At 38.9% G+C, this 22015-nt stretch overlaps 3 protein-coding genes across 3 annotated transcripts; 2 read left to right on the top strand and 1 right to left on the bottom strand.

Annotated features, from left to right (window-relative positions):
- Nucleotides 1–33: 33 nt before the first annotated feature.
- On the top strand, nucleotides 34–9404 carry LOC145484113 (ZP domain-containing protein-like). The gene is made up of 7 exons (XM_081462737.1): nucleotides 34–156; nucleotides 261–316; nucleotides 3374–3469; nucleotides 4139–4525; nucleotides 5368–5590; nucleotides 6410–6750; nucleotides 7112–9404. The coding sequence occupies exons 3-7, from the start codon at nucleotides 3415–3417 to the stop codon at nucleotides 7273–7275; spliced, it is 1170 nt and encodes a 389-aa protein (XP_081318863.1). The 5' UTR covers nucleotides 34–156; nucleotides 261–316; nucleotides 3374–3414; the 3' UTR covers nucleotides 7276–9404.
- Nucleotides 9405–9926: 522 nt separating this feature from the next.
- LOC145484115 (uncharacterized) lies at nucleotides 9927–17852 on the top strand. The gene is made up of 6 exons (XM_081462738.1): nucleotides 9927–10432; nucleotides 11403–11526; nucleotides 13438–13800; nucleotides 14567–14786; nucleotides 15351–15664; nucleotides 16496–17852. The coding sequence occupies exons 2-6, from the start codon at nucleotides 11466–11468 to the stop codon at nucleotides 16684–16686; spliced, it is 1149 nt and encodes a 382-aa protein (XP_081318864.1). The 5' UTR covers nucleotides 9927–10432; nucleotides 11403–11465; the 3' UTR covers nucleotides 16687–17852.
- A 116-nt stretch (nucleotides 17853–17968) lies between these two features.
- LOC145484118 (D(1)-like dopamine receptor) lies at nucleotides 17969–20465 on the bottom strand. The gene has a single exon (XM_081462742.1). The coding sequence runs from the start codon at nucleotides 19974–19976 to the stop codon at nucleotides 18987–18989; it is 990 nt and encodes a 329-aa protein (XP_081318868.1). The 5' UTR covers nucleotides 19977–20465; the 3' UTR covers nucleotides 17969–18986.
- Between the last annotated feature and the right edge of the window lie 1550 nt (nucleotides 20466–22015).

Below are 22015 nucleotides of genomic sequence, written 5' to 3'. Positions count from 1 at the left end.
GTTACGCATTGATAATGCTCAAAAATACGCATACCTTTCTTTGTTTGTTTGTTTGTTGGTGGCATTTTTTTCTTTCGTGGTTTATGCCACATCGACGGTGATAATTAATAAATCACAAAGCAGAACTCCGTTCATTCCACTGCACTGCTCGGAGAGGTAACTACATTTTTGATGCGCGTTGACAGATGTTTTTGACAGGCGTTGCCTGTAAGTTTGTACGATTTCAACCGTTTTTCTTATTTTATTTATTTTTTTCTCAGCACTAAGCGGCCACTGCAACGGAATTCCCAGAGCCAATTTCCTGGTGCGAACTTTGGTAAGTTGTACAGTTAGCAATTCAGTCTTTGTCTAAATTTTTTTACAAAAAAAAGCGCAACTCCGCCGTTTGATGAAGTGAGGGCTTCAAACTATAGGAAATGCCTCTTCGCACACGGAAAGTACTAATATTTTTCACTCCCGAACTCGGTTTAGATAATCAACTTAACTGTAATAGCAAACAAACTTGAAACTTTTACAAACAGATTTTCACAAAATACTTCGATATTGTTCAAGGACTTAAACGCAAATATCGTGATGTTTGGCATTAATAGATAGTTGGCGAGAAACCTTTTTTCTTCGGTCTGGCTTAGTAAACTGCGGTATACAGGTGCAATCCAAGCCAAATGCAATATAGAATCGTGCTGTAATTTTCAGTTCAACCTGTTCTGAAAGGGAGTGGCATTCAACCAAGTGAATCCAGGTTAACACTGGCACGGTTTAGCCGCGAATGCATTCCATCTTTTTGAAGAATTACTGAAGATGAATGCCACATCAAAGTCAGCTGAATTTCGTAATCGTTATCAGTTGTTAGTTATATTATACCCAGGTGTTCTCGAGTTTTCGATCAACAAAACATATAATTAGCTGCTAAATCCGCTCTTCAAAGCTAATTTCACTATCAACTGAAACGAAAGAAGTCACTCATTTGCGGGAACTTGTTTATTAAGTTGGTTGAAACAAACGGATGTTTCTGTTTATAACAACAACACCCCAGTTTTAATTAGTTTTTAAGGGCCTTCTTCTTGATCTCCGAGTTTTAGGTTAAGTAATTCGCAACTCTATCGAAGAAATGTCTGTTCGGTTTGTTTTACAACTTTTTAAGCTCTCGCCTAAGACCACAGATTTGCATATCAGTTTAATTTTGAAAAATTAACTGACAGTCACCTCGCAGGAACATTTCTATATTAGCTTTACCATTTGAGTAAAACTAATGCTTTAAAATCTGATAATCTTTCCGAGAAACATATATAGCATTAGACATGCAAATTTTCACTGATGGACATGTTAATATCATTTACTATGTGAATGAAACGATTGCTTCAAATTGTGATAATCTTTCCTAAAAACATGTCTAAGACAAGACGTGTACCTTTTCTCTGATAAAAGTGTAACTGGCATCAGAAGAAAAAAAAACAAAAGAATTTCATCTTTCGTGATCATTTCTCATGACGAAGCTCTTAGTTCCTTTCAAGTGGTTTGATGATTGCATTCCTCAGAAAGTGCCGTTTGTGTTTTGGGCTATTGTTGCTAAGAGCCGAGATAGGTGGCAAGGAAATGTGAAACAAACACCAACAACCAGACCAATATAAAAATATACAAATGATATATAAATGCTTCATCAAACGCACGATTTACTTTCTGTTTAGGAATTAAACCAGGCATATGTAGAAATGATGAATTCGACGCAGGTTAAAAAAGCCGAATTTTGATAATTTGCCTAATTAAACACCATTGACGAATAAGGTCCAAAGATAACAGCTTCTGATTAAGACATGTCATCTCCATGGCCAAATGCAAATACGCTAAACGGAAAAAACCTAAATACGTGGGTTGAAACCCTCAAAAATGAGGCAGAACTGATACGTAAATTAACGAGGAATATGGATTAACAATGGACGAGTAACCATGATAAGACTTATTGAAAACCCCTTATGTAGCCGTGGAATTAAATGGGAGAGTATGACGTTGTTGAATTCAGAGTCTGACATACGCAGTGATTGTAATAGGAGTCACCGCAATCACAACCTGTTGCAACTGAACTGTAAACCTGTCATGATCTGCATGAGGTACCCAGAATGTTAAACGTCCACTGACAGTTTTAAATCGTATGTCTAAATGATCAGATTCAACACATTAGCAAGGCAATTTTTTCCTCTTTATTTCCTATTTTTAGTTTTCATGATATTTTCTCTTTTCTTACATTTATCACTGTCCTTTGCTGTTTCTCTCATTGTTAATTCTATCGTTTAAAGTTAATCTGTTGGTAAACTTAAGAATAGGCGATTTGCATAATGGCGTCATTTGACTACAACTTCCAGAATCCTTCCCTTTTTCTGTTTCTTATGCTAATTAGGGCAATTGTTATTTAAACCCCACTGGGAATTCAAAATTTAAATAACCAAGAAAAAACGAATGGAATTCTGGTAGTTGTAGTCAAATGACGACAACGTGCAAATCTGCTATTGGTTCATGCTAGCTTAGCGTGCCTATACCGGGTTATGTGTAGATGCACACGGAAAGTTTGGAGAGTACGAGAGAAGCGTAAGAGTTGCTCGACGAGCAGCCGGGCGCAACTCTAGCCTCTTGTGTGCACTCTATATACTCTATATACTCGATATCCGCACAGCTAATAGCATGAACCAATTCTTTCATAACATAGCCACAACGCTTCATCTGGTTTCTAAAATTGTCAATGAAAAATTCGCTTCTTTGAATTAAAGAAAATATAGGCAAACAAAGTCAAAATACTCGATGAAAATATAGACAAACAAACTCAAAACATTTCAGTTTTAGTGGACATCTTTGCTTGGTAAAAGCCTAAAGTCAGCACAAGGGTTTGGATTGTTCAGAATTATGTTCATATTGCCGAAACTTTAACAAAAAGAACTCGCAAGTAAACTCGACGGAAACTGTGCAGCTAAAATAAACTGCACACACCATGTTATTTATGCTCTGTCGTGCGTGATTGATTTTGACCATGATGGTTCATAGGGAGTTAAGTAAGATCAGCATGCCCGCTACTGTATGTTATAAAAACGTTTTAATGTTTAAAATTTTGATGCGATCAAGTTGGACGTTGACAGAACTCTGTCAGCGTTTTTTTCTTCTGAATTTGCAAGGAGCATGGATGAAGCAAGGAGCCAAAAAGTGCGAAGATATTTTGTTCTTACTTAAGGTTTCTACATACACAGCTGTTAGTATCTACGTATTATCTTTCAGTTTTGCTACAAACTATTGACAAATTATGATATGACTCGAGTTCTGTTTAGTTATTTATTTATTTATTTATTTATTTATTTATTAAATTTTTTACATGTACATTGTCTTTTACTAGAATCCGGTGTTGCAGGAGTCCGTGGCATTGCACACTTCAACATGAAGTACCTTATTCTGTTGACGACATTTGTTCTTGCCTGCCAGCTTGTGAAAGGTAACCGAAGCTTTTCTTTGATTTAAAATATCAAAAACCAACTGTCCTTTGATCGTTTTTTTTTTTTATTAATCCTTGTTCTAAAATCCACAGCAATTGGCAAGATAACTACATCAATGCATAATGCACAAATTAAAGTTCTCTTTATGATTCTATCCAAGTCATTCACTATCACTTTGCAACGCAACAAGTTTTGTTTATTATTTATGTGACATCACAGACTTTGTAACGTATAATTTCGGAAGCGTGCAAGATAATTATCTTAAAATTTCTAATGAGTGCAAATGATATCAGAGAATCTTTGCTGACGTCATTGTTTACATTTTTCCTCATTAAATACCATACGACTTTGTGCACAGAAGGCATCAAGACTCAAATTAAATACAAACATTTAAAGAGCTTGTGAAACTTGGTAATCGGTGATACTTTTGGCTCTTTGGGTGTAATATTCGAGGAGAAATTGGCTTTAAAAAACTGCAAAATTTATGGTACTAAAAGCGCTAATGAGTTCCTTTGTAAAATTTTGCGTTTTTAAATCCGCCTCGCACAGAAAGTATTCAATACAATACATCCTGTTAATCAGGGGTGACAAGCCACCAACGCCTGCTTTTTTGATGCGCACAAACTTTCCCTGATTTTTTGTTCTTGTTGTTGTTTTATTAATCTCAGGCGCCGGCCATCTTCCTCAGGCCACAGTATACTGCAATGACGATCACACTGTAGACATAAAAATAGAAAACGTGGATGATGTTGATGAGTGGATGGCGGAAGAATGGCGACTAGAGAACAATCCCGCATGCGACCCAACATTAAATGTTTCAAGAGAGATGGTCAATTACGAAAACCTGACGCTACCTGATTGTTCATTTACCTCGACTCAGTACCCTGATCACATCAAATACATTCTGAAAATCAATGCTACAAAGCCTAACCCAGGTGGTACCCAACAATTGCGGGCTTACGATCACCTCTACTATGTGTCGTGTGAATACGACAACCAAAACAGGTCAATGGCAAGTTTTGTGCCAATCGTGAACCGTAATGACAATGACACAGGTATGGAGAATGAAATAGCTATATATTTTGCGACCTTTAAAAGTACAACAACGTTTACATATGAACATTAATTTTTCTCATCGAATGTGAAAGTCAGTTCTAATAAAGCAAAGCTTACTAATACATTTTAAGTGTTTTAAATTATTTACTCATCATTTACTGCATGATTTAAGTTGTTTAGTATGTTTGTTTAGTATGTAAATCTTCCATGAGCACGTAAGGTTTCTAAGAAGCTAGCTCGCCGCACCCTCCTAACCAAATTTTCGGAAAGTAACCCCCCCCCCCTCCCCCCTCCCACCTCCTCCCCTGCGAGAGCATCTGGTTTCTTTGGCTCTTGTTTCACGCGCTGAGAAAAAAAAAAGGAAAAGCCGAAAAAGCCGGTGCTCTCTGAGGCAACCTCTGTTCACCCTTACGCTTAGATCCTTACGCTTTCAGCTCAAAATGTAATGAATGTCCAAAACTTACAAGTTGAAAGACCTAGATCAAAATACTCTTTTCATAAATGGCTGCCAATCTAAAAATTATTTCGTGTGCAATTAAATTAGGCTCACTAACTTCGTTTCAGAGGAAAAATTCTTTTGAGCTGTCAACTTAAATACTACGTTTTGATACACACGACAGAATTTATAATTGGCAGCCATTTATGAAAAAAGTATGTGCTCCCCCGCTTCCCCCTTGTTGGCCAATGTTCTTTTGACATAATACCTTTCCTGTAACCTACAGGGGTTTTTTACATTTTAGCTGTGAAACATGCTTAAAAAATAAGTAAAAACTTGGTTTACTGAGATAATGCAAGTACATCTTCCCTATTTATACCGATATTTTGATGTTTTCTCTTCTAGGCAATGCATTCTTCACCTTTTCGCTCCAAGCCTACCCTTACGCCAACCACACTGGTGTTGTGCCCAATCCAATTGAACTGGATCAGTACTTGTATTTCAAAGTTTATGTCGACACTCAGAGCGCTAACCCCAACCTTGATCTCTTCATCGTAAAATGCTTTTCTTCGTCGAGTGCCGATCCCGCAAATGCGAATGCGAATAACTTTGACCTAATAGTGGACGGGTACGTATTAGCAGGCAATGAACACAGTTAAAATTTGATTTTCTCTTTTCATCCTTTTGATAGTCAGGGAAACTGGAAACTACCCACCAAATTAAAAATAACTGCGACACAAACGAAATCACTAGCATTTAGTCGGAAGCCGGGTACGTCTTTCAGTCGTCGCTAAGCAAATCTCGCTAGCTGAGAAGCTTGCAATTGATCGAGCCTGCTATTCAATATGTCGCTGACAAACGCGAGTGACTCCGTTAAAAAAAGTAGTATTTCAAACATTTTACATTAACAACAGCTCAATCTCTCAGTAAATAACACATTGCGGAGGGTTGGTCAAACTTGGTCAAACTTGGTCAAACTGCCAAGGTCAAAGTTTTAATGGGAGCTTCAAATACTAACCAATTGATGTGCCTCCGTTTCCGCGGTTACACTGATACCCGAAATGGTTACATGCCCAACTTAAATATTAGCAAGCCAAGTACGGAATGGAACAGAAACAAAACGTATTTTTAAGCAATTACAGACTGGGCCTCACTGCTGAGTAAGCTCAAGAAACTTACGCCAAAAATGATTTTTAAACAGTTTTTACTAAACCATATTTAACCTCAGTTAGCGTTAGTATTTTTAACCTTTGAGTTCTAGTTTTAAACTTTAGTTATAGTCTTATGATTTTAGCTTTTATTACTATTCTGTATTTTAGACATTTAATTGAAGTACATTTTAGACTTTTATTTTTTTAGAGGGCCCTCCTGAAAACCATCTCTAGGTGATTGGATGCCATCTCTTAAAATATTAATTATTATTTGTTATTATCATTATTATTTTCAGTTGTGGTAATAACACTGTGAGCCAAGACTTGGACGATACATTGTTCCACAACTGTACAGATGACAGCATCAAAGAGACCTTCAGGTTCAAGACGTATCGGTACTTTGGGTTTCCAGAGAGTTCCAAGGTCTACATCCACTGTGAACTGAGAGTTTGCCTGGCTGATCAAGCTAATTCAGCATGCGAGTGCCCGTCAGTTGACCAATGCGATCCTGCTAACCGTAAGAGGCGTTCACTTGAGGATGTGGTGGATGAAGGTCAGGTTTATCGCGTTACATCCGGTCCTTTTATTTTTGAGAGCGAAGACGAGGAACAGCAGCCAGAATTCAACGAAGAGGAAGGTTAGTAGAATTCATTGCCGCTGAACGAACCAGTTTAACGATGGACTCATTAAAGAAGCAGTCAGACCTTGAGGTGGTGGTCCAGTGGTTAGGGCGCCGGACCTGAAATCCGGAAGTCGCGAGTTCAAATCCCGCTCTGACTACTTGGCTGAAGTTGTTTCTCAATAGACCCTTGTTTAACAAAAGTATTTTTTAGAAATAACGAGACGTCAATTGGTTCCTGAGAAGTAGTTGTTTTGCAAAACGCAGAAAATTAAATGACCTGATTCGCATAAGCCTCTTTACCTTGCCAAAAAAGAATAAAATATCTTATGGTTTATTATAATTATGACATAATTGTTGTTATTTTCTTAAATTTTAGGTGAAGCTGACGACCAAGAAGGGTCCCAGGCTTTCTCGACCAATTTGGTTGTTATCGTGGTGGTCAGCGGTGTTGTCGCGGTAGCCGTCTGCGCAACCATCTTCTTTGTCGTGCGCAGTCGCAACAAGCGCCAACAACAAGGCGATCTGAGTATTCCCACATGAAGCCCATATTGGAACGCCGCCGGGTCTTTCGAAGGAGCTGTATTAAACTAAAGCACACGTGGAAGAGACACTAGTAAATTTCTCATAACGAAACTTAGAACTTGTTCTAAGTGCGCGTGATACAGTTAGCAAATTTTGCGCTAAATGCTGATGTTGATAGTTTCAAATCAAGCAAAAAAAAAAAAAAATGAAATCAATGAGGGTGTTACACCAAACGTTGAATGTCTCGAGGTTTTAACTGTAATAGCGAAAGGTTCCTCTTAGAGTCTCTCCATAAAGCAAACTGGAAACACATTAGTAGTTATCTTATTTTAAGTTTGCTATAATTTTTTTCGTTCGTAAACGTAATTTCATTAGTGCGCAGTCTTTCAATACAGCCCTTCGCGTATATATTTTTTCTTATCATTACTGCAGGTTAACAAGCTTGAACAAGAGACACAGTAGGTTTCCAAAGGCAATTATAAGGCTTGAGGAATGCTACGGAGTTTCTAGTAGTTGCTAAGTTTTCTTATACACTAATCTAGTTTTACAGAATCTGACCGGAATCTAGATTGGCTTAGCCTAACCTATTTTTTATTATGTAACCAGACCTCAGTGCTTTTATGCTAACTTAGCTGATCAGCTTTTAATAGCTACGGAATTCTGTATAACAGAAAGGCCGATCAATTTGGATTAGATTCCCAATGAACACGAGTATGTCTTAGCTTTCCCAAGCAATAAGAAATATAGCTCCATGGCGTTCAAATACAGGGTAACAACGAGATTAAAATTTTTATCGGCCTCATTCTTGTTCTGTCATTCAAACTACGGAGCGATCCAGGCCACTTCTTATTCCTTGCCCGTAGATTAGAATTATCAATGTATTGTTCTTTGCACCGCAATAAATAACTGCATCCCTTAAAACTGTACTTAATTGTCTCTGTCGTACAGCCCTTGTCAGTTTATAAAACTCTTTTTCCGACGAGTGGTCCTTACTGGGTAAATTATCACTTTTTATTGACAATTAGAGCAAACGGGCAGTTATTACTGATATAGCACTGAGAAAACTCAGTCAACTGAGAGCAAAACAGTTGCTCATACTCGAAAGCTCGAACAGATTTTCAAAAATATAACAGTACAATAATATCAATCAGAAGCAGACTCACACTGAAAAGCCCAGGTTGAGAGCAAAAACGTAAACATTATACCAAGCCTTCCAACACGGTTATCTTATGTATTATATGTAATGAACAGATCTGATTTTACGCAAACAAACAAATACCAGGAACTACTATGATTGATGTGGGCCGTATTTAACAACAAGGACGACTTAGAATTTAATTGTCATTTGTCTTGGATGAGGGACAAAATAAACGCCTCATGAACTTTGCCTTCCCCGTCGATATACTTCAAGATATCGGAAATCTATGCATATAAAGCCTCGTCTTTTCTCCCTCCCTTTTTCTTATGGGCAGTATTGTAAATTTCTGCATTTTTTGTTTGCTTTGCAATCTTTTGTTTTGCCCTCGGCCGCATTTTCAAGATCTGGCAGAATTTTCAAGATCCCGGTCACAGTTTTTCACCAAACGGACCTCTCAGCCTGCAAGCAACATATAAACCTGCATGTAAATTTTTATCTCAGTTAAAGTGACTTTTCACTGCTAGTCCAAAACAACATGTTTTCTTAAATGGGACTTTCCAATATAAGCTACAGGTTAAGCAAAACCCACTGAAAAAAGGGAAATTATACAGTGATAGAGAGAGGGGATACCTCGGGGGACTCTGACAGGATAAGTTTATTTTGTTTCCGTTCTGAATCTGACCGTCATTAGTCTAAAATAACATATATACCCTTTAATCAAAATATATCCAGGGAAAAATTCATCAGATCGAAGGATTCAAACAAAGTGAACATAGCCAGGCATTATTTTTGGCCTCTCGTAACGTTGCATTGCGCGGCAAAATGATGAATGCGTGATCTGGAGTGCAAAATGATGAATGCGTGATCTGGAGTGCAAAATGATGAATGCGTGATCTGGAGTGCAAAATGATGAATGCGTGACCTGGAGTGTTCAAAAAATTTCGGACGTTTGATGTTCCGACACTTTTCTCCTTGTTCGGACACTCTTCTCATTTCGGACAAATTTCGGACAACAATTTCACACACTGTGATGAAACATGGATTAAGTACGTTTACGTCTACAAAACACGGAGATTGAAGAAACATCTGTGAAAATGGTAGTTTTACCGCAACCTCAAGGCGTTATAGAGATACCGAGGAGAAAATAACGCAAATTCTACCAAGCCGTAACGTACATCTCAAGCAGTATTTCAGCTAGAGTTCGCCTCATAAAGGAAACTAAGAGCTTTGGAGCTACTTAAAAACATTTATCTTTACTGTAAACATTTCAGACCCTTAAAAATTTCGGACAGTTTCATTTTGGGACACTTTTTTTTGTCCCAGGTTAAAATCGTCCGAAATTTTTTGCAAGTAATGCACGATAAGAAAACTGAAACTCCATGTGAACACGAAGGCCAACTGAAAGCACATTTCACAGAATCACCATGAGCTATTTCACTTGTTATGCTGGTTTGTTTTAACAAGTCATTAACACAATGATATTTCTTTGGCAGATGGGTCTAGCAAACGGGACAGAGTCCAGGCTTTCTCGCCCAATTTGACTATCATTACGGCGGTCAGCGGTGCCGTGATTGTGGCCATTGTCGACGTAATCGTCGTCCTCCTCATTCGCATCATGATCAGAGGATTGTCAATGGACAGGAATGTGAGTGTAAGCCGACATTCCGAGAGTTGTCTTCTTTGCTTCGCTCGCCTCGCCTTGATACCAAATCACACGTAAAGAGACCGATCGATGCTTTTTTCAAAGGGTTCAGTCAGCGTTAAAAGTTGGCGTTGGCTGTTTGCTGAAACGCAAACTGTTGCTAGGCGACACGTTTCTAGAGCGGGCTTCGGCGTAGCGAGATTGCATGATTCGGTTTAACAATGACGAGGTACGTATCTTAAGAGAGAAACCAATGGAGTGGAACGTGACGACAATGACAACAATTTCAAACGAAGCAACTTCACGAAACTATTCCAAGCACTCCGTTTGTTGTCAAGGGCGCAGGCAGTGATTCCATCAGTTGAAAAGTGAAATTCAAGCTACTCTAAGCGCTGGTGAGTATTCCTTTTCTGTTTTGCTTGCATCTTTTTGTAAATATCGACATTTGTCGCTCTCTGTGAACAGGGTAAGAAGCCAGGGAGGGTTTCGGTCCTGCTAATAGATTATTGTCGACGGCGTGAACTTGATGAATACAGTAAACTTTAAATCTAAGCTCACCCTGCAGGAGGTCAAAAGAAGCTGCCGTTTTAGTTAAGAAATTGGCTTCACCGCCCTTGATTCGAACGACTGTACACGTTTCTCCTTTAAACGAGGTATTTTTCATGCGTCATGTATCAATTCCTGTATTCAAATGAACCGTTGATAATGAAACGCGAGCTACCAGCATCACGTAATCACGATTAAGCGATTTTACCTCCGAAAGTTGTTATATGTGCAAAGCATTCCCATACGAACCCGTCTTTAATAGATGTGACTATGCCATTATGAAAATAAAAAGATGAGACAAACGAAATGGCTCGCATTGGTAATTCTTCGTCTCGCTAAGTGCACTTGTTGTTTTTCCTGCTCAGTTATAAACAAGTCATTAATAGCTCTTATCGTAAAAACTAAAACATTTGATATGAAAATCGTGGACTTAACCTTTAGCTTTAGAAAGCCACTTTAAAGCATCTGCAATATCATCAGTTTCAATCACTGAACTGAATAATGGTGTACATTAATTTGTGAAGTATAGTGCATTTAATATGTGAAAAAAAGTCACAATCATGATAAACAAGCTGTTAGGACATAATATCACACACAACGCATTTAGACCTTGAAATATGCTCGAAGAAAATTCTAGTCCCACGACATACATACAAGTGTAGTGACGATAAACAAATAGTTTTTGTTAGCTTTTTCAGGTCAAAACCAGCGAACCATTAAACAAGCACATAAGAGTGCATAAGAATACATTGCATGGACTTGAAATCCCTCACGGTGTCCTCATTTTTATTTTTATTTTTGCTTTCATTTTCTCATTAGTCAGGCTTTCCAAAGCCTCTGGAAAAGCCCCAGAAGAAGAAACAATAAAAGGTCCGTCTCAAAATGACGTGGATTCATTGGTTATTAATAGCGCTTGTTTTACAGTTTGAAGTCAGCATTGAAGGTAAGATCTTTCCAGAATTTTTCCAATTAAAAAGCAATATAGAAAATTTTTTCATATAGTAAGGCGACAATTATTAATATTACTAAATTCAAAAAGATCTTCGCATTTTTAAGGCAAATCAGCACCTTTGCTTAACACTATACTCTGCTTGGAGAAAATTAAACATTCCATCAAACAAAGCAGTGTCATATTGTGTAGAAGGAAATCGTTGTATTGAATTTTGTATGACTGGAATCTTAAGTGCATCGATAAAAGTTTTTGTCTCTTTGCATTTTTGTGGGCACAAATTTTGCTTTCGGCAACCCCAAATCCGGTGCCTTTAGTGTATTATCTGATTTAAAAACGATTATAACACCGTTTAAAACTGCATAGAACGGTGCTGCGATAACGCCTCTTCCATCAGTGAAAGTTTAGATGTCTGATACGCCGTTAGCTCTGACTGGGCAGGGCCGTAGCTAGCATGACGCAAGACGAGGCAATTACCTCGTCTTGATTTTGGCCTTTTTTTTGTTTTTGGAAGAAACGTTTAATTGTTATAATACGTGTTACAACATTTGAATGCTTTAAAATGCAGGTGGTCACTAACTTGGCACCAGTATCGCTCAGCAATAAAAAAGTGAACTTCTACACTTGCCCGAGATTGACTTTTCTGAAGAAAAATGCCACGGAAAATGCTTAAAAGAGCATTTCTGAGCCTCTAGGTTTCAAAATTTTCCGGGGGGGCATGCCCCCAGACCCCCTTGCGGCTCCCGCCATCGGCGCTCGAAACTTGCCTCGTCTTGTTCTGAAGTCTGGTTACCGCCCTACTGAGTATGCATAGTACAGTGTTTTGAGCGCGGGCTAACATATCAACACCAGCTGGGGCAAAACTCTCGGCATACTTAGTAAAACGTAACTATTTACTTAGCTCGTCCTTTAGGTCGAAGTTAAGCTGTATAAATCTTTTACAGTAATTTGTACTACGGTTAGCAATTAATCAGTTTGCTTTGCAATGTTACTTTTAACACACTGAAGCCTTGTATTTTCTCAAGGTAAATAATTCAACATCGTGCTTAATTGGCCGGTCAAAATTCGATGCAGCAAAAAGTTCGATCACAATATCTAACGAGCTAGCCGCATCGAAAACTGAACAACGGCATGTCAAGTTTCCGCTAAAAAGGGTGCAGTATTCCAAAACAGCTGCAATTCGCTCCTTCAATTTACAAATTGCATTAGAAATTTATGAGGTAAAGGAACGGAACTGAGATCTGTATCATGCACATCTTTCGAATTACTGCCGCTTTTTTCGTCAGCATAAACACGGCGGGAAATTGTACAATAAAAATGATTCTTTTACCAACTTTTTCCGCGCTTTTAATAAGCATGTAGCTTAGGTCAGTCAAGCCTTCAAACTCAAGAAGATATTGAGCCTCCTCGAACAAGCCCAAGACATTTTTCTGAAATGCCACTTTTCCTAGCTAGTCAATCAGCTTTCATGATTAAAACAGTTTTAATTTTTTGTTATTTACATTCTATTTTACGAAAGACCAGTAACAATTCCATCAGGTTTCATCAGGCTGCGTTGCAGCTTCGCAAACTCGCTACAGAAGATTATTTGCCTTTATTAACTTCAAGTTGACAAAAAGCCAAGTACCAATTGGATATTTATCACTTGACACTTTTGTCACTTGTTCGCCGACACAGCACAACAGTTTCATCAAAAGCTAATATCTCTGTTCATGCATTGCCTACGGTTTCTTTTGCCGAGACCGCGAACCTTGAAAATGAGCAGCGGAGCCGTGCTCGCGGTTCCGACGCGTTTTTCTGCCCTCGAACCAACGAAACCGCAAGTCTGACGCAAGTTACTCTGCACGTAAATAGAGGAAATAGAGTAAATATCTGCGAAAACTCATCAGCTTTTGTCTTCGACAGGTACCCCAACGGGTTCGATTGTATGTAACGATAATCACACCGTCACCATCACCATCATGAATGTCATTGACATTGACGAGTTTAACGAAAGCGATTGGCGAATCGACGACAAGGAAGAGTGCGAGCCGACGTTCTCGGGACAAACTGTAACGTACACCAACTTGCTTGTGGGAAACTGTTCCTCAACGTCTGAGGAAAGAGACAATGATATCATATACGTGTTCAAAATCCGTGTACTACCTACAGGCAGTGACCCAATACAAGCCGTGGACCATATGTTCGACGCCTCGTGCGTGTACGTAAACAACGACACGGTGACGGCCAGCTTCATACCGCTTACACAACGCAGGGACAATGCCACAGGTAAGATATCGTGGGGAGCAGGTATGGCGCAGTGGCGAGAGCGCTCGCCTAGTACCAGTGTGGCCCATGTTCGATTCTGGCCCTGTGCCATATGTCGGTTGAACTTGTTGTTAGTTCTCGCCATGCTCCCAGGGTTTTCCTCCGTGTTCTCCTTAACAATGAGGCAAAACAAACAAAAAGGCATCAGAAAGGCATATATCGTAAGCCTGCTCTGGTTCGGTAACACAGGTAAAAACATGTCCAAATTTTAATTTGACCAGAATAGAGAATCTGTATGAAAACCAACTAAGGCTGATGACTTGACTTCATAGCAGAGCATTCCATCAAGAAAAATGTGCACCCTCTGCATATTTTAGCAAATAAACGATTTTTGAAGGGTTTTAGAAAAAAGGGAACGTAATTGCATGATATTGAGGTAGGGACCTCGGAGGCGGTATGATTAAACGTCTAGGAAACTCCTCGTACGGATGGTCTCCTATTTTATCCTATTGTAGTGACCCTTGCCTACCCCTTGTCCTCGGATGATTTAGTTTATCTCGGATCTTCTAACTTGTCATTATATAGCTAAAGATCCTGTGAAGAATTCTAGTAACTATAGAAACTCCTTTTAAAAAACTGACGTAATCAAACTCGACTACACGATTTTGCATTTTTCATCTCCGAATCAGATTTAATCTTGAATGAAGTTAAATCTTCATCATCAGTAAGGTGTTAAATTTGAAAAGGAATCGAACGTTACTAACTTTTTCTTTCTTTTATTCTTCAGACTCCGCGTTTTTCACCTTTACACTTGACATTTTCCACGATGCTAATTTTAGCACGCCTCTTGTCAACCCAGTTGAGTTGGATCAAGTGCTATATTTCAGGGCCTTAGTTGTGACTTCGAGCGCTTTACGCAACCTTGACCTTTTCATTCTAAGCTGTCACTCGTCGAAACAAAACGATCCAAATTCTGAGGACGGAAAAGTTTTATTCATACAAAATGGGTAAGGGCATTACTTGGTAGTTCTAACAATCTTTTTACATTATTTTAGTAATAATAAATAATAAATGTTAAAAATATTTCTTTTAAGTTCATGGAACGAAAAGAATACTGCGGTTCCAGAGGTGCTCGGTGAGACTGGACCCGAAGCTGGTCCGGGGGGGCACTCTCTTGCACAAAAAATCATAAGGGAGAGGCAGGTTGGTACAAGTAAAATCAGTTGAAGGCCACGCAGACTTACTGGAGTGTCTCAATGGGGTTTACCGTTAGCCAAAAACTTAGCTGTCAGGCATAAAAATTGGAAATGTTCAATCGTTTCCCGAAAAAAATATTAACCGTTAAAAAACTTATTGGGGACACTGTATAAAATATTTGCATAGCAATATAAAAATAAGTTCAGATGTACACTGAACTGATCATGTGTACAGCAATACTTAACAACATGAACTAAAAATTTGTCATGATATTTCTGATTCAGAAGCATAGACTTCTCAATTACACAAATTAGCTGTACTTGAAAATTGTTATTGCCTGTAAATGTTCTATATATTTCTTTTTTCCAACTTAGCTGTGGTAACAACACTGTGAGTCAAGACGCAGGTGACACATTATCGTACGCATGCGCCAACGACAGCAAACAAGAAAGCTTCACAATCCAATCATTTCGTTACTTTCAAGTTGACGCAGGACTGTCAGTTTACATGCACTGTGAATTCAAGGTTTGCCTGGCGGAAACTCCAAATTCTGACTGCGAATGTCCAACGGTTGACGAGTGTAACCCTAACGCAAGAAAAAGGCGGTCATTATCAGAATCTGTGGTGTATCGCGTCACGACAGGTCCTTACTATTCTAGGAGAGAGGAACAAGAAACAGACGACAATGGTATGCACTGCTCTTACACCTAACCTATTGGGCCACACCTTTTAAGTTTGGTTGGATCATATCTTTGCAGGAGAGAGGGAGGGAAGAACGCGCGGTGGCCTCTTGGTTAGTGCACTCGACTCCGAATCGAGCTGTCCGGGCTCAAGCCCTGACCGGGAACATTGTGTTGTGTTCTTAGGTGAAACACTTCACTCTCACAGAACCTCTCTCCACCCAGGTGTATAAATGGTGGTACTGACGAGTTTTTTCGCTGGGGCGTAGCCCTGCAATGGACTAGCATCCTATCCAGGGGGAGTAGAAATACACTCTTAGTCGCTTCACCCTACAAAATCTGGGGATAAGCGCCGTCCTTATGGGCCACTTGGCTCGTATGCCGGCTTTAATCTTTTACCTTGCATATCTCTGATACTTAAATCGTATATAGCATACTCAGCGTTTAAACCAAAGGATCCAAAACATCTGTGTTTTGGTCCTAGCGTCGTTACTTTTTTCGAATCGCATATATGCAATATATGAATATACAGCCGAATTTAATTCTTTTTAAAGCTTGTACTCCACACCTTTTGCAAAAGCAAACTCTCGAAAGCTTAACACTTTGTTCGAAAGCTAAACGCAATTACGGAATAAAAAAAAATCAGTCCAACGATTTTTCATTATTTCTGTTGTTTCAAACGCGTAGTGTAGCGACGGTAACCTCAAGAGGAAAAGAGGCGCTTGTCTACTGATTGATCACACACAACATGGCAAATAAAATCCCTAACATGTAATTTTTCAAAGAGGAAAAGGCATCTCAATTAAGAAGCTAACAACTATTTCTATTTTTTGTTTCAGATCGTTTCCACGAGACAAGAAATGAAGACAATGGACCCTTCCACCTCAATCTGACAATCATTTTGGCCGTCAGCGGCGTTGTAATATCATGCATTGCATGCCTCACTGCGTTCATATTTATACGCAAGCGTCAAGCGCGTTTTTCAGTCTCCGAGAAAAACGAGGCGTGTGACAAGCATGTAAAACCTTGATAGGAGTGCCAGAGCATTTCCTCTAAGTACGATGCTTGTATAGTTACAAGACGCTTTTGCTCTCCTGTTGCGCGTTTGCGATTGAATCAGATCCTAATCTTGTTAAACAAGTGAAAAGGAATTAAGAATAGGTTGAAAATGGTGACGCAAGCTGATAAGAGCAGGCGTAAAAGACTGTAATAGTCAATATAACCAAAAAATAGAGAAAGCGCCAGCACAAGGGCTAAAATTTTATAATAATAATAATAATAATAATAATAAAATATTTATTTATCCCGATAAAAAACCGATCAGCTGAACCTGAAGGAGCAGCTGAGATCAATTAGCAGCTGGTATCCTTGTATGCCGTTTTCGCGTTTCGTTTCCGTATCATTTTGTGTGGTTTAGTGTTTCAGTTTTGTATGGAGTCTTGTAATTGTGCCAACGTAAACTGATTCCTAGTCTTGTGAGAGCCAAACTGACAGCTATAAGAGAAATATACCTAGCTATCACACAATTATAGATATGCATTATAGATATTTACCGACTACATGCATCTTGAATAGTTATCACACGTAAGATGCCTATTTGGGAACTCTAGGAATAAAACCTGTTGCCTTTAAGAGTAATTATCAAGAAATCATGTGTACTTTGCAAATATACCTTCCTTCACTATTTCGTTGAGCTTATCATTTATTGAACTAATCAGTAACAATTACAATTTTCTAAAATGTGATTGGTGCATAAGCTGCTGGACTTCGCACTAATTGATCTGCAAAGCTGGAATGGGACAATTGGCTGTAATCGGGCACCTGTAATCAGACAGTTACGCAAGCCAATCATTTTAAGTCTTCTCAACTAAATACACCAATCATAACATTGATTACAATCACCATAGTAACCAATTCAACTGAGCGACTCTAAAATCGTCGAGGCTTAACTCCGCGCCGGTGGCTGTTTTCAAAGAAACTTAACAGTCGCTTTTGAAGCTATTCTCCATATTTTTTTCTAAAATTATAATTATCATATACAAGAATGACTATTAAAAGCTATTTTTTGTATGAAACGTTTACTTTTATGGGAAATTGTGATGGATACAATTAATTGGTAAGAGGACATCGTGTCTTCCAATTCATAATGGTAATAGGACTGAGTGGAGTCCAATTCGGTCTGTAATCATAGTAGTGATTAACAAAATCGGACGACCGCGAAGCGGGAGTCCGATTTGTTAATCACGAGTATGATTACATACTGAATTGGACGACACGATGTCCTGTTACCAATTAATAAAAACTATGACAAAATTCGAGAAACGAACAAACCATCGATTGAGCGCTGAACGATTAAACGTCGTTATGAATGCTGAAAAACACAGCAGTTTACTCAACAAAGCGCACCGCAACAGCGGACGCAATATGACGCGTACTGTCCAATTACAAGCATGACGTGTACAACGTCCAATTAATGCTCAAATCGGGCTACTGATAGCCAATCACGTTCGAGAATTTTGTTATAGTTTTCTGTAATCATACTAGTGATTAACAAATGATTGGACTCCTACTTCGCGGTCGTTCGATTTCGTTAATCACTCGTATGAATAGAGACCGAATTGGACGACACGATGTCCTGTTACCATTACAAACTGTCGTATTTTTTTGCAACGAAAACCACTGATATTGTATGTGACCTCAAAGAACTGCAGCCGTTCATCTACTATTGCTAATGAATCTAACAACGTCTGTATACTGGCATAGATGAATTACCAGGCAGGCAAAGTAAGTTCAGTTCGATCCACAACATGGAGGGAGTATTTAATTTTCACAGATATTTTCAAATTTTTCCAACGTGAAAGCTCGATAAAGGAGATCCCCGTAGGATATATCGATACTTCTCGACTTCCGGCAATTGATTCGGACCGGACGGGAAAATAGCGAACATTAGGCCAGTTTTTTCTGGCCTCACGGGGGTTGCTCTGTGCGCCATTACTTAGAGTTATAACCGATATTTCCCGTCCCGACCTCCAAGTCGATTGTTAAGCATGCGGTCATAATGCAGCTATTAATTAAAGATAAAGATGACATAAAGGCAGTTGAAATAACCCAATTTTTTTCTTTTCAAGTAGACGGGTTAAAATCCATTTTACCACTTGCAGTTGAAATTAAAGTTTTCCAACGTTCTAATTCGAATGACTATTCTGGTCTGTTGTGACTGTTACATTGCTTACATTCAAGGACCCTAGCGGGCACTTTTAATTGACTATTTACAAACCTTGTGTGGTTGAACAAGTTATTGAAACATAAAGTGACAGTTTCGTCTTGTGTTTATAGCTGTGATTCCATTTCCATCGTTGTCTTGTTGTCGTCTCGAAATCGTGTAGTTCTTTGGTCTTGGGACATGTCAACTGGCGCAACGCGCCAACGGCGCCGGGACGCTAACACGCGTCTGCACGGACCGAGAAGCCTGAGAAACGTTTTTCTCATTTCGGTATCACGAAAGGCGTAAACTAATGGGTTCATAGCGCTGTTGCAATACTGCAACCATTTTGCAAAGATAAGGAAAGCCGTGATTTTCTGGATAGGCAAGCACTGCGTGCAAAATGCGGAGATTGTACTCATTACAAAGAATGACAACCACGAAACGAGAAACAAGGCCGTGACAAATGTCAGCGTGAGGGCTGTGCGTCTTTGTTTGTTTATGTTCTTATGTAATTTGGTGCTTTCTTCCACGTTTTGTATTGTTGGGAGATTTGCAATGAGCGCGCGAGCCACTTTAAAAATGGAATAGTTGACAACGCTGATGAGAATTCCTGGCCCAACATAACCAACGAGCAGGAGAAATGGCGTGTAAATTCTGTGCGGGTTGCTACTCGTGGATTCGTCCAGAGCAGGTCGAATAGCTGCTATGGCAAAAGCTGTCATCCACACGCCGCAGATAGCCAAAGAGTAATGCAGTGTAGAGAGTGTCTCATGAACAAACGGTCGCGAAATGGCCAGCCAGCGCTCCAGACTTACGCTTGTCAAATGAAAAATGGAAGCCAGCGCACTGAAAATGTCAAAAGATAAGAAAAATGTGTTCAATGGACCTCTCTGGACGTTTTTTAGGCTGATGTACATATATAGAGGCAAAGAAACACATCCCACCAGTAGATCAGAGATAGCTAAGCTGACGAGAAAAGTGTAGGTGCCGGTTCGAAGCCTGAAGTTTGAAAAAAACGCCGCAACTACGAACGAATTTCCAGTTAAGATGACAAACATGAGGGCCAGACAAAACACTATCTGGAAAGCTGTGCTCAAAGATAGTTCAGTGGCCATTTCTTTGAATATGTCTGTTCCCTTTAAGTTCAAGTACCTCTCAGGTCGGAAAGGACATAGATGATGAAATTTGTCACGAAAATCCCTGATGTCAGCCGGTGGTCCAAAAATTGAGAGATCCTTCTTGAGTCCGTGTTGTATATGAAATCCTGGTGTCGTGATGGTAGTGAGTCTACGAAGCCGTTTTTTTTTTTCTGTGAATCGCGACTGAAGAAGACTGCTAGAAAAAACTCAACAACAACTTTGTCATCTGTAAACAGAGACTATGTTGCACAAATTAGGCGTCTCTACTCTAAATGGACGGCAAAACTACAATGATCTTTTCACACTGTAACAATGAGAAGAAGGTGCTCTCTCTCTTCTTGCGAGAGGAACTAACGTTCAGTTTCCAACAATATTGAAAAAGTGAAAGCGTATCCCCACTTGTCCGTTTATCTACCCCTCGAAGGTGTCTTCGCCTTTCAACGATTGATAAATAAGCCGAACGAAATTGACTTCAGGGCTTTGTTTTCCCAAAGGCAAGCGGAAGCCAATTCAATATACAAAGGATGAAGATTGTCCCAGTTTTAATCAATTCAAGATTCACGTGCGTACACAGCTGTCCGAGTTTTAGATAAAGCTATAGAAATGCAAATTACTCTGAAAACCTTTTATTCTTCACTTACCATTTATTTAAACGCAGCTATTAACACGATCTCATTTTTGTCGCTAGCTTAACTATTTGAAAGAGGTCTTTTTCCCCAAACATGACATAAATGAACGCTAGTTTTCCAGAAGCGCAAAAGATATGCTGTAGTTATTTCAAAAGTTGCGCGATACATCATGAACGTGCACAAGACTCTGCCAGCTTGAATTGACACTTCACGATTCATTCTTTGCTAGGTGCTGACAAAACCCATCTTAAATTTGACGACAATTCTTAGTTTCCGGTCTTCAAGAGAAATATTAAAGTATTTCAATGATGGAAATTCTTTTATACAAGTTTTACTGTGTAGCAATTTTTTTGGATAAAAAACTATAGCTAATAATTTAATAGCGTGTGGTTCCGGCCTAAATTATACTAAAAGAAATTTACGGAACAATATTAAAATTTTCTCCAAACCACCTTCGCATTTCAAATATGTCAACAATAGCCAAGATTTGTGTATTATTTTAAAGCCTCAAATACATACAGCAAAACCCAATCTTTTTCATCGTAGGTTGAATGAACAAATCCGGCATTAAAATGATATATTAAACAGTTAAATACGGTACGCTTATTATATCGCTGAAAAACTTGTCAACAGCTAAATGAAACCTGAAAATTTGATAACGTCGCTTTCACCATTAAAATTATATATGGTGGGAAACAAAGGAAATGACCGATTTAATACTTGAATTCGTTAATTATATTGCATCTTAAAGCCAATTATCTTTGAAGTTGTTTGTTTAATGCGAGGAAATAATTTCCTCTAACGTGTCTGACAACAATCAAGATTTTCATTAAAATGTGTAGGAGGGCAAACGAACATTTTTGCAATCTTCAGTTGATTGGATTCAACAAATGAGGTTTGAATTGCTAACATTAAACATTTAATTCTACGTGGGACCCAAAATCGTTAACAACGGTATTTAAGAGATTTGAACAATGGCATTAAGCATTTTTGAAGTTTGGTTATAAAATTGATTAATAAAACTCGATGCACTTTTGAGTCTAAACGCCTTAAAGCGGGCTGTCTAATGTTCGATAATTTGCAACTTGGCCACTTAAGTGTCGGTTTCAACCTGATTTCAGTGCGATTATCTAAACCACTCCAATCCAAATTACACGAGACACGGTAATGGCGACAAATTAGACAGTTCCTCAGTGTCTGACGGATGGTCGATCGTCCTTTGATCAACCAGAATCTCTGTCGCAAAACTGACAAAGTGTGTTCAACTCCAGCACGAGGTTCAACTTTTTCTTTAATACTGGGCCAGATAACTTGATCAAGCTAGCAAATCACAGGCTAGAAGTCACATCTTTTCAAATGGTTTTTGCTGTTGCCATTTGTTGTTTT

This window comes from Orbicella franksi, chromosome 4, assembly GCF_964199315.1.
Source record: "Orbicella franksi chromosome 4, jaOrbFran1.1, whole genome shotgun sequence".
Lineage (NCBI taxonomy): Eukaryota > Metazoa > Cnidaria > Anthozoa > Scleractinia > Merulinidae > Orbicella > Orbicella franksi.
Note: the sequence above shows the minus strand (reverse complement) of the source record. Positions and strands in the feature narration are given on the sequence as shown.

Bases quoted from the DNA above. Each gene is read 5' to 3' on its own strand.
- LOC145484113 (XM_081462737.1), top strand. From the start codon at position 3,415: ATGAAGTACCTTATTCTGTTGACGACATTTGTTCTTGCCTGCCAGCTT. The intron at 3,470-4,138 runs GTAACCGAAGCT...TATTAATCTCAG, and splicing joins TGCCTGCCAGCTTGTGAAAG to GCGCCGGCCATCTTCCTCAG. The intron at 4,526-5,367 runs GTATGGAGAATG...TTTCTCTTCTAG, and splicing joins CCGTAATGACAATGACACAG to GCAATGCATTCTTCACCTTT.
- LOC145484115 (XM_081462738.1), top strand. From the start codon at position 11,466: ATGACGTGGATTCATTGGTTATTAATAGCGCTTGTTTTACAGTTTGAA. The intron at 11,527-13,437 runs GTAAGATCTTTC...TGTCTTCGACAG, and splicing joins GTTTGAAGTCAGCATTGAAG to GTACCCCAACGGGTTCGATT. The intron at 14,787-15,350 runs GTAAGGGCATTA...TTTCCAACTTAG, and splicing joins GTTTTATTCATACAAAATGG to CTGTGGTAACAACACTGTGA.
- LOC145484118 (XM_081462742.1), bottom strand. From the start codon at position 19,976: ATGGCCACTGAACTATCTTTGAGCACAGCTTTCCAGATAGTGTTTTGT.